This window comes from Triturus cristatus, chromosome 5_1 (genome assembly GCF_964204655.1).
Source record: "Triturus cristatus chromosome 5_1, aTriCri1.1, whole genome shotgun sequence".
Classification (NCBI taxonomy): Eukaryota; Metazoa; Chordata; class Amphibia; order Caudata; family Salamandridae; genus Triturus; species Triturus cristatus.
In genome coordinates, this window is record NC_140587.1 from 368168317 (window position 1) to 368180410 (window position 12094).

General features: G+C 40.3%; 1 protein-coding gene across 1 annotated transcript in view; it reads right to left on the reverse strand.

Annotated features, from left to right (window-relative positions):
• The window catches only part of LOC146830898 (fibrocystin-L-like), a 1500901-nt gene that overhangs the window by 858538 nt on the left and 630269 nt on the right, over positions 1-12094 (reverse strand). Inside the window, exons 26-27 of the mRNA XM_085605087.1 lie at positions 10741-10898; positions 10214-10336 (exon numbers count right to left, since the gene is read on the reverse strand). Of these exons, the coding sequence (XP_085461213.1) occupies positions 10214-10336; positions 10741-10898 (281 nt within the window). The remainder of the gene's footprint in view (positions 1-10213; positions 10337-10740; positions 10899-12094) is intronic.

Consider the following 12094-nt stretch of genomic DNA (forward strand, 5'->3'; position numbering starts at 1 on the left):
TTTTCCTTTATATCATTGTTACTTTTTAAATCAGTTTTTTATGGTTTATAGTTTCGAAAGGTTGAAAAAGTTTCACAGATACTTTAATTAATAGTAATAAAAAATGTTTTAAATCAATTTAAATGTTTTAGATTGTGTATATAGGTGTGTAGTTTAGGATAATTTGTTATTAGATCAAAATATATTTAATATCAAAAAGATTAAGAATATGTGTATAAATATGGAGTATTGATTGTGGTTTGAAATTGTTTAATTAGTATTACTGTCTTTAAAATGTGTGACCTTGAATTGGATATTGCAAATTTCACATCTTTAGCGTTCAATACCTTTTTCAAATATCCTTAGATTCCTCTAGCATGGTTAGATTGAAGCGGGAATAGTAAATGTCACCATTTTAGTTTCTAATACCTTCTTCGAATATGGGTAGCTTGGAGTGGGGATAGTAAACGTCAACCCTTTAGTGGGGATTGTAAGTTTTACCCCTTTGCATCCAAAGTCTTCCCCATATAGGTTTAGATAGGAGTGGATATAGTAAATGTCACCCATTTTGTGTCCAAAGCCTTCCACAAATTGGTTTAGATTTGAATGCCAAAAGTAAATCTTACCCCTTTCAGTGTCCAATACTTTCCCCAAATTGGTTGAGATTGGACTGGCAATAGTAAATGTTACTCCTTCAGTGTTCAAAACCTTCCTCAAATTGGTATAGATTGGAGTGGGAATAGTAAATGCCACCCCTTCAGTGTCCAACACCTTTCCCCAATCTGGTTGGATTGGAGTGGAAATGGTAAAAGTCCCCTGTTTGGTGTCCAGCTCCTTCCCCAAATTGGTGTATATTGCAGTGGGAACAGTAAATGTTACCTATGTAGTATCCAACACATTCCCCAAATTGGTATAGTTTGGAGTGGGAATAGTAAATGTCACCCTTTTAGTGTTCAACACCTTCCCCCAATATGGTTGGATAGCAGCGTGAACAGTGAATTGCACCTGTTTAGTGTCCAGTGAGAATAATACGTACCCCTATCATGTCCAATGCTTTCCCCAAATTGCTTTAGATTGGAGTGGGAATAGTACATGTCACCTCTTCAGTGTCCAACACCTGGTCCCAATATGGCTGGATTGGAGTGGGAATACCCCTTTAGTGTCCAATGCCTTCATCAAATTGGTGTAGACTGGTGTGGGAATAGTAAGTGACACCCCTTTAGTGTCCAACCCTTCTCCAAATCGGTTCAGACTGGAGTGGGAGTAGTAAATGTTACCTCTAAGGTATCCAACGCCTTCCCCAAACTGGTTTAGATGGGAGTGGGAATAGTAAATGTCACCTCTTTAGTGTTTTACATAACACACAAAAAGGGCCTGAGGAGATTTAAGAACAAGCGAGGGCAAAACACCCCGTTCTTTGACCATGAAACACACAAAAAAAGGCCTCGGTCCGGGGTCTCACACAGTGGAAGGTGTGTGGAACGGACTATGCAAGAAGAGAGAGGGGGAGTCTGTTTTCAGGATGGTTTCCCTCACACACCAGAGGTGTCATGCTTCATCATAGGGATACCTCCTCGCGTCATGAGGGAAGAGCTCTGGGATTTTTTTTGGTATAGGGAGGAGTCATAAAAACCAATGTGAGCATGGTGTGTGGTGGAAGGGGTGCAATGCTGAATGGACAGTGAATAAAACTAGCTACGTGGTTAGCCTCACACAATTTATTATTGCTACCTGGTGCTAGGGTTAAAAACAAATAGTGTGTAGTGCATCTGACGACATTGGAGGCTGAGGCACTAGAGAGTGATCAATATGTTTAAGCCTTCTGACCTATACAAGTGTCATGGCTTTCTTCAGGATCTCATGGGTATGCTACTGCTACATTGGTGAAAAAAGTGATTGAAAGTAAATGCGTAAGTGTATGTTTCAAAGATACTTAAACCAGTGATCCGGCAGTTCTGCAGTATCACCGGTAAACCTGCAAATGTCAGGTATATTACTGCACATAGGTACAAAACGCCAGACCACCAGCTCTGTTGTAGCGTTGGAGCCGCGGCGTCTGTCCAAAGGGCTCCCCCTCTCTCCTCTTAGCATAGTCTGTGTGTGACACTGGACCTGAGGTCGTTTTGGTGTGGTTCACCCTTTAAGTGTTTAACTTTTTTTTATAAATGTTTTATGTTGAAGTGTGATTAATTCATTTTATATTTTTATTCTGAAATATTTTATTTTATATGTGTATGCAGTAGAAATACTTTGGGCCTCATTACGATGTCAATCGGAAAGCATTACGACCAACTCGGTCTCTGAATCATTTCCAACCTAATCGGATTCAGGGAGTCCAACCGACCAATTACGATGATTCCAAATACCATTCGTTCAGACTCCTATAGACTTAATTGGTAGAGGAGTTGGCCTAACGGCTAGGGCGCTCGACCTGGGGAACTGGGTTTGAGTCTCGGTAATGACGCCGAACATCCTGTGATTCTGGGCAAATCACTTAATCTCCCCGTGCCTAACAAAGAATGAATGTGTGTCCTCATGTAACGTAAGTGGTGCTATGTAAAGCCCTCTGATACCTGATTGGATTCGAGTCAAGTTTGCGCTATATAAAACTCTGCAAAAAAAAAAAATGGGAGCCTGTGTTCTGATCAATAACACAGGCTCCCATTGATAAAAAAGGGTTCTTGCAGAAAACCTTGCACCCCGTGGCGAGCACCCCTTGGTGTCTGACACACCATGCTTGGTTGGAACAAGGGCACCAACCAGAGGTCTCCAGGTAAAGGGGGGCCTGCTCCAGGCCCCCAAATTCAGATTCTGACAGCCAATCTGTTTCGGATGTCTGAATCTGACATTGTAATCCGTCGGTCGGAAACACAGCTACGAGCCACTGGGTTTCTCCGAATGCCGATCGGAACCGAGTTGGAACGGCTGAATGGTTTTCAACTATTGTAATTGGTCGGAAGATGTGTTTATGAGTTGGTCGGGAAAGCAGGTTCGGAGCCTTTCCGACCGACATCGTAATTGGACCCTTCGTGTTATTTTATTAGTATTGTTGTCTAATAGTAATATAATACAGCAATAAATGTGCATTTGTAGACAAAATCAATATTAACTCCATTCTTTTGTATAATAAAGACATGTCACCATTTTTTCTTATTTTATTTGTATTTTCAAAGTTTATTCATGGTATATATTGACATTTTTAATTTTATATATTTCATCTAAAAACAAACCTTTTTTGTAATAAAACATGTCTTTTTATTCTTTCATAAATAAAAAACAGGTTAATTATAGTCTCATAGTATTCTGTTGTACATTTTCAACTAATATTTCTCATTGTTTAACAGTTTTTTTATCCTTTTTAATTTGTTTGATATACATATTCTCTACATTATTTTAATATTTAATTTTATGTATGTATAAAATAATTGTTCCTATTATTTCATAATGTTTTAATTTTCATCACAACATTCTCTTTACATGTTAAACATGTGTAATATTTGGTTTTAATTCTCATACATTTATTCAACATTTGCACTATATTTTCCAATAATTTCTATGGGCAGATAGTCTTTTTTTATTTTAGCGACCATTTCTTTTTTTTTACTGCTACCTGCTAATGTGTCATCTTTTTGTGTTGTTTTTCGTCTATTTTCTGGGAACCAGGTTGCGGTAAGGTGCTGCTGCTCATCCGGACACATAAGCACTTTTTAAGGATTTTTGTAAGGGTTTTGGGGGTGGGTGGGCGTAGGGGAAAAGTCTAGAAGATAATTATAGTTTTGATTGTGGGTTGTTTGTATATTTAAATGTATTAGTGTTTTTCACTAATTTGGAGTTTTGAGTAGTTCTACACTGTTATAGTAATGTTTTTCTATGTTATGTTAAATTAGGTTATAATGGTTATATTGTGATGCTAAACTGTTATATATATGTATTTTTGGGAGTGTAATTTGTTTTGAGGGTGGGTTTTAATTTGTTGTTGTAGTTGTTGTTGTAGTTACTTTATTCGATATAAAAAAAAATATCATAAAAGTGTAATACAGTGCATATAAAACAGTTTAAAACCCACTACAACAATAACTTCAATCTTTATACAAATAAAAACAATAAAAGAGCAATATATATATACATACAGCATTTTCACACACCCCCGTTACATGAAATAAATAAACAATAATATTCGTACAGGGTCAGGAGGATAGATGGTTACGCTTCTGGTTGGTACGCCTTAAGGAGCTTACGTCTTATCCTCCAGGCCCAGGCCAGGTATTTGGCAGTCCCACAGATAACACTAGGGACTGATGTTTCATAGGTCAGGATGCGCAACGCCACCCTAAACGACCTAGTACCCAGATTGTTACAAACCGGTTTCAACCATCTTAATCTTGGTTGCCTGTACGCCTGACAGGCAAACATAAAATGGCCGATGGACTCTATGGGTGAGGCACAGCCTGGGCAGCCTTTTGGCCTCACGATTACCTTACTCCAGCTAGATTGGAACTCGTGAAGTGGAAGGGTACCATATCTAATTTTTAGATATAGTGTCCTATCTCCAGGAGATTCAATCAGGTCCATAAGGGATTCCAAACTGGGAGCAGGTTTCACATCCAAAAAATTCACAGTTAGGACACCCCTCTGATTTCTTAGAGTGTCGATCGTGACCCATTCCCAATAGATCTTTTTTATCGTTGATTTGGGTGGAGGGAGCTGACTCTCCCAAGCCTCTTCCAGGCCTATCTTCTGCAACTGTGTTTGCAGATTCGATACCCAGGGGATCTTGTGCTCTGCTCCAAGTTTTAATAACTCGTCCAGAGCAAAAGCGTAATGATGAAGTTCGGGGGACCTTCTGAGCCTTGTCCAGTATAATATAGGGCGCAGCCTAGCCACTTTGCTGATGTTATGTCTTCCGAGATCACTGCGAAGCGGAACTAGCGGGGTAGACAGAGGAAGCGAGACTATGGGCCTCATGTAGGTAGCCAAATACCGGTCGGTAACGGCCGATTTTCGGTAATTATACCGTTACCGACCGGTATTTTGGCTTTTGAGATGTAGGGGGAGAATTTCTGTATTCGGAATTTACCGAATCGGTAAAATTACCGAATCGGTAAAATTACAGATTCGGTAATTTTACCGATTCGGTAAATTCCGAATACAGAAATCCGATGTAGGGGGACTGTGTGGTGTGTGTGGGGATTCGTTATTTACCACCAACTAATAGTTGGTGGTAAATGACGAATATGTGTGTAAATGCATTATTTTGCCCGTAGATGTGTGCAATGTGGCAGACACACATGCCCTCAGGGCATGTATGTGTGCCACATGTGCACACATGGCCGAATCAGGGGTGCAACCGAGTGTCAATGTGACACCCTGCCACCCTTGCATGTGCTCCCCCATTACCGAATCGGTATTTACCGATTCGGTAATGAGGCATACCTTCCCATCAATGGGAAGGTATGCCTCATTACCGATTCGGTAAATACCGATTCGTTAATTACCGAATTATTCCGAATCGGTAATATTTACCGACCAATTACCTACATAGCATTTACCACTTCATAAATACCGAATCGGTATGATTCGGTATTTATGAAGTGGTAAATGCCAGCCCACCTACATAAGGCCCTATGTCTCTAAAGAACTTATTCTCAGATTTAAGCAGCTCTGTTAGATTTTCAAATCCCCACAGGTTTTAATTTACTTTCCAGGTTTTTATCTACAAACATGCCCTATAGGCATTGGGAGTTTACATTTTTTTAAGGCTTTAAGGGCCTGATTTAGATTCCGGTGATTTGGTTACTCGGTTACAATGGTGATGGATGTCCTGCCCACCAAAATATAAATCACATGTCATCCTATGGGATTTATAATTTGGCAGACCGGATATTCATCACCATTGTAACCAAGTTGGAGTAACCCGTCTAAATCAGGCCCTAAGGTGTTTTATCATAAACCATTGTTTTTTAATTTGATTTCCTTTTTTTGGCTTTCCTAGAGTGTTTATTTATTTAAACACTTTTTCAGGTGTTGTATGGTTTCTACATACTTTTGAATGCTTTGAATGATTGGTATTGGATTAGTTAAATTTTTGCCCTTTTTGGGGGGCTGTTTGGACAATATTTTTCCATGTTTGGTGGATTACTTATTTTGTATTGTGTGGATAAAGAGAACAATCTGCAGCTACAGAACAATGTTTTCTTTATTTACTATTCTTTTTTCCATGGGAAATGTAAGTTTATAATATGTGTGTAAATATTACGAGTGTTATGTGGAATTGATTGGCTCATGTGTTGTATTTAATTTATTTGATGGATTGAGATTTTTTTAACTTTCTTCATTGATGACAAATTTGATTTAAAATAATTTATATATAGTTTTACTATATCCTTCTTCATTAAAATTGGAATCTTAATTCATTTTTTGTCTGATGTAATAAAATACTATGTCTATTATTAACAAAATTCAAGGTTTGGTATGTTGGTAAAAGAATTGTCAGAGTTTTTGAGGGATTTGGTACGTTACTATCTATTTTACCATAGGCCTTTGGCTATCATTTCAAAGCAGCTTACTTCTTTGTTATTTATGAAAAATGTGACTTTACATTGTTGCATATCGTACATTCTTTGGGTTTATTTGCTATGTTTAGTGCCATTTTGGGTAACAGATTGGTCCATTCTTAGCTGTTGGTAGCATTGTTCTTTTTGTAATGCTTCTATAAATGTGTATAGTGTAGGTGGGGTTCTACCTAAAGAAGATTATGCTGTCTTTCATTGCATTGTTTCTTTTGGCTTCCTGTGCCAATGTCCTGTCATAGACGTTCCACCATGGTATTTGGAATTTTACTTGGCATCAGTGTCTTGAGCGATGCAGTCTGCCAACCAAAGTGTCTTTGAAATAGTCTATTATGGTGCTAACTTTGTCTTCATTTTGTTGGTAGAAATGGCTTTTCTATAAGTAACTTATTGTGGTTGACTACCTCTGTGAAAGGGACATAGGCTAGTGCTATAATTTTTTTATTTTAATGGCAAATTGACTGTTTAGAGAGCAGTCTACATTTAGGGGTTGATTATGACAGCAGGGAGTCGGACAGCCACCCCCTATCTCCGCAGTCAGGAGACTGCCCGACAAGCAGGCAGCGGTCCGGATACCGCATTGCAATGCAACCGCAGGCTGGTGGTTGCAAAGTGCTTCTTTTCACGACGGCTTGTGCTGCAACCCAGGAAAAGGGGCTTAGCACAAGCTGCTATGAAAATGAGTACTTCCTGCACATTCATGGACAGTATGCCATGCACCACGTGGTGCATGGCACAGAGTGCATGGAGGTGCATGGGGGCACTACATGTGACCCTAGGGCCACTTTACAGCAGCCCACAACAGACGGGGTCTGTTTGGGACCCTCAAATTCCATTTCTGAAAGCCTTTTCATGGTGACCTTCATGTCAGGTAAAGGCTGTCAGAAAGGTATATTGTAATCCCTGTGGCAGTGCCTGCCTCAGCACCGCTGTCATTTGGGACTACAAATTTGACCACCGCTCCTTCAAATTCACTCATCTTGATGGAGGTGGCCGTCTTCCCCCAACTGATGTGGGTCTGACCACCGGTATGGTAATCCGGCGGTCAGACCAAGGGGCTGTTGGCAGGCAGACTGCTACAGACAGCCTGCCAGTGGAGTCTCGCCCTCCTTCATAATCAGGCCCTTAGTGCTGATTTTGGGATATACTCCCATATACTTTATTTGACCTGATAGTAATATCCTTGTACTGCTGGTATGAAGGTATGTTTTTATAATGGTTTGAATCATGGCAAGCTCAAAGTCTACTAATATTAATTTTGGGTAGTAATTATTTGTTTTGTGCTTTATATGGTTTAAGCAAAAAGAATAATTGATGGATAGTCTTGACCCTGTGCCCAATGGGATCAGTCCAGCCCGAACTGCTATGTCAGGTCCTCCCTGGACTAGAAATCAGCATCCTAGGACCGGTTTTGGGGTTTCTCCCTTCATCAGCCAAAATAGCTTTACTCTAGTGGCATGGAGAGCACGGGACCCACGTCTGGGCATACCCGTCCCACTCGGGGTGACAAATGCAAAAAGAACAATTGATGGACAGAAATGGGAAAGTTAATTTTTTGAAATATTGTTTAATGTTTTAATTTCATTTGTTCTGCATTCCATTCATCAATTGTGTATCTTTTGCTTTCTCGCTCTAAGTGCGACAGGTATGCCCAGAGGTTGGTCCCGGGCTCACTGTGCCACTGGAGTCAGGCTATCCTGGCTGATGAGGGGTTAAACCCCAAAACCGCTCCTAGGATGCTTGTTTCTGGTCCAGGGAAGACATTGCTGGGCAGTTCGGGGTGCACTGTTCCAATGAGGCACAGGGTCAAGACTGATTAGCATATGGCCAGATCTAAACTGGGGTGGCATGATGAGCAAAAGAATGACAGATTTATCCCAGATCTCTGGACTGGGAGTGCATGTTTTATTTTGTTCTGTATTCCGTCCATCAATTGTGTGTCTTTTGCTTTCTCGCTCTAAGTGCACCGAGTATGCCCAGACGGGGGTCCCAGGCTCTCTGTGCAACTGGATTCAAGCTATCCTGGCTGATGAGGGGTGAAACCCTGAAACGGGTCCTAGGATGCTTGTTTGCGGTACAGGGAAGACGTAGCTTGGCAGTTCAGGCTGTACTGTTTCCATAAGGCACAGGGTCAAGAATGATTTGCATATGGCCAGGTCTAAACTGTGGTGGCATGGCAGGCAAAAGAATGATGGATTTAACTCAGATCTCTTGACTGGGGTTGAATGTTTTGATTTGTTCTGCATTCCAGCCATCAATTGTGGGTCTTTTTCTTTCTCACCCTAAGTGTGCTGGGTATGCCCAGACGTGGGTCCCGGGCTCATTGTGCCACTGGATTCAGGCTATCCTGGCTGATGAGGGAAGAAACCCGGAACCGGTCCTAGGATGCTTGTTTCTGGTCCAGGGAAGACGTTGCTTGGCAGTTTGGGCTGGACTGTTCCCATGAGGCACAGGGTCAAGACTGATTTGCATATGGCCAGGTTTTAACTGGGGTGGCATGGTGAGCAAAACAATGATGGATTTAACCCAGATCTCTTGACTGGGGGTGAATGTTTTCATTTGTTTTGCATTCCGTCTGTCAATTGTGTGTCTTTTGCTTATACGATTTAAGAGCTCATAGCAAGTACTGCTTTGTTAATTTGGTAGTATAGCATATGTAAAAGGGATATTTGCATTCTGAAATTCACCATCTAGCGTGTGTTTTGTTGAGAGAATAGTTTGGGACACATTTTGAATGTCCACCTTCTCCTGTAAGGATCTATGTCCTCGTTTAAGAAGGAATTCTTGAGGTAGTGGGTGCTCCCTGTAGTAACACCTTCATCTAAGGACTTTGTCCTCCCTTACACTAACTTTGGCTCCTCGCACTCCTCTGAGCATCGGGAGGATGAAGTCCTTTGATGAAGCTATAACTACAGGGAACACCCACCCCACTACCTCATGAAGTTCTATTTGATAGTGGATATAGACCATTACAAGAAAAGATCCACTTTGGTCTGCATGTTTACATGCTTCATGATCTTTGTCTAAACTACTACTCAGAGTTGGTAGTTACCAACTATATATCACAGGAATACTACATACATGTCCAGACCTTAAGAAAGCCTATTGACCTTTGGTGGCACTAGATACAGGCTGAAGCATGTTGACCCATTGATGTTAGGGGTCATTATACCCACTGAGCATCTCACTGTTTTTATTCTTGCTAGTAAACAGAATTTTCGATCCTGAAGGTGATTTTAACTTGCACTTGTTATCCCTTAGACAAAGAACTCAGCTTACAAACTGCTTTGAGCCCACCCACTCATACTACGTGCAGTCAGTGAGGTTTCGATAATGAAGCATGCCACTGGTGGTACCTGTGGGTGGGGATCCTACTGATATATCCTTGAGATGCCAAGGGCATATCAATTTACCTGGGTGCAGATCTCCCACCATCTTGAGATATATTGAGACCAGATAACTAACCTCTTAGACCTTCAGAGTTCATTTCTTAGATAGGCTAACCCTCTTGTGTGTAATTATTGTTACAGTATGACAAGGTACAGATATATTATGATTTTGCCCTCTCTTGTGTAATTATTGGTTCTATCCAGGGTATTTACATTTTACTGTAACATTTTATTCATAAATTTGGAAATTTTCCAGAACATCAAATCTTGTAATACCTGGGACTGTGAATTTGGTGTACGAAGCATGTCTCCCAGGATAGTCCTCCGAAGCAGGCCCCCCTGCACAATTTCTCTAACCGATATTCTGGCATTTAGTCCGGTTACGTTGGAATCATCAACCTCATTGCGGGGCGGGTTGGGAGCAAAGAATATAGGCACAGTGTTAAAATATGTACTTTCTTTGGTTGAACAATATAATGTACCTTCCCCCCCTGCTTGCAGCCACCAGTGACCACCACCACCACCTTAACAATGGAGCATGAAAGACCCATGACACATGCAAAAGTTAAGTTAAGTAGCTTTTTAAAACTATATAACAGTTGACCTATGCCAAATGTAAGTGCTATGATCCCTGAAAGACTCAAATAACCTTGCCGGCACGCCTTCCGTAACTAGGCACCGCCAGTGTACTATGAAAAGTGCTATACTGCCCGCAGCCTGTTATTGTTAGATCCATATGCCAATAAATGTAACATTGCCAGTCATTTGAATGTGTCATTAAAAGTCCAATAAACTGTTCATACCTGTAAAATAGGTTGTTTTCCACTTGCAGTTAACCACTCGATGTACCTTCCATATCCAGTACACTTTCCATACCATTCTGACACATGCACCTGTCCCATTTCAGGAATACTTTGCAGTGCAAACTGCAAATCTACTGCGGATATATCCACTCTTAGACCTGTAAATCAAAGTGTTTCATCAATAGGGTAGTAGGCATTGTAGGAATCATGTTCATTTTCTCTAAGCCTATTAGATGCAAGTAAAGAAATAGGTACAATCAAAAATCACTAACTCGCATGGCATGCCTATTGCCAAATATTCAGCATTTCCGTCTGTATTTCAGTGCTGCATAAGCTATTGTATCTAAATAGCACTTAGTAGTCAAGAAAGTACAGTGAGAGTAGAATCCACAGCTGATTAGTACCACACTTGTGTAATCTATAATATGCTCTTTAAATAATAAATGTTGCTTTTATCAGATTTGCAGGACTCAATTTACCCAGCTCAAAAGCATAGCAAGACAGTAGCTCAGAACACTGCATTAGCCAGCAGATAGCATTCATCTCACTGTGCCATACTGCCAGCTTAGTAAAGTACCATTGCATTAGACAATAATAGCACTCGTTAGTAAAGTGCTCATAGATGGAAAAATGCAACATGAAATACTTTATAAAAAATTGATTATTTTAATAGGCTCGTACCCGTCTTACGTTTGCCTACATTCCACTCATATATTTCTTAAATCTAGATAGGACAATTTTGCATGGATTGGTGATGGTGAGGAGCTGACATACTACACATAAAAACCACAAAGGGGAACACACTTCTGTAAGAAAATCCTGGACTACCTCAGACAGAGTACATAAATGGGCTGTGGTAAGACGTTATCATAAATTTTCATTTAATTTAATAACATACTACCATATGTAAAATCAATGCTTCTTTATGTACACATGATATTTAGCATTTAGATTGATAATGAGTAAGTTCACATAAACTATTAACCGTAATGAGAGCATATTCTTAACAAGTTAGCGCGGGTTATGGTAGGCTTTAGAATAACTAACTCAACTTTAAAAGGATTTAAAATGAAATGTTGTATTTCTTTGTGTTTTGTATAATTTGTCTCATGCTCCAGGCACCCAGAGCTACATTGATCTCATTAGTCTCAAATGTTATTGTTATGTTATGTTCATTTTTATATCGCACTAATCACCCAAGAGGGTAACCAGGAATTTGGACAGGTTTGTAGGTGTGTGGTCCCCAAGGTATTTATGTGAAGAGCTAGGTATTCAGCTTCTTTCAGAACTCACAAAGCGGGGAGAAGACTTTGAGGGAGTTTGTTCAATGTGATGTAGGAGAATGAGCAACCTC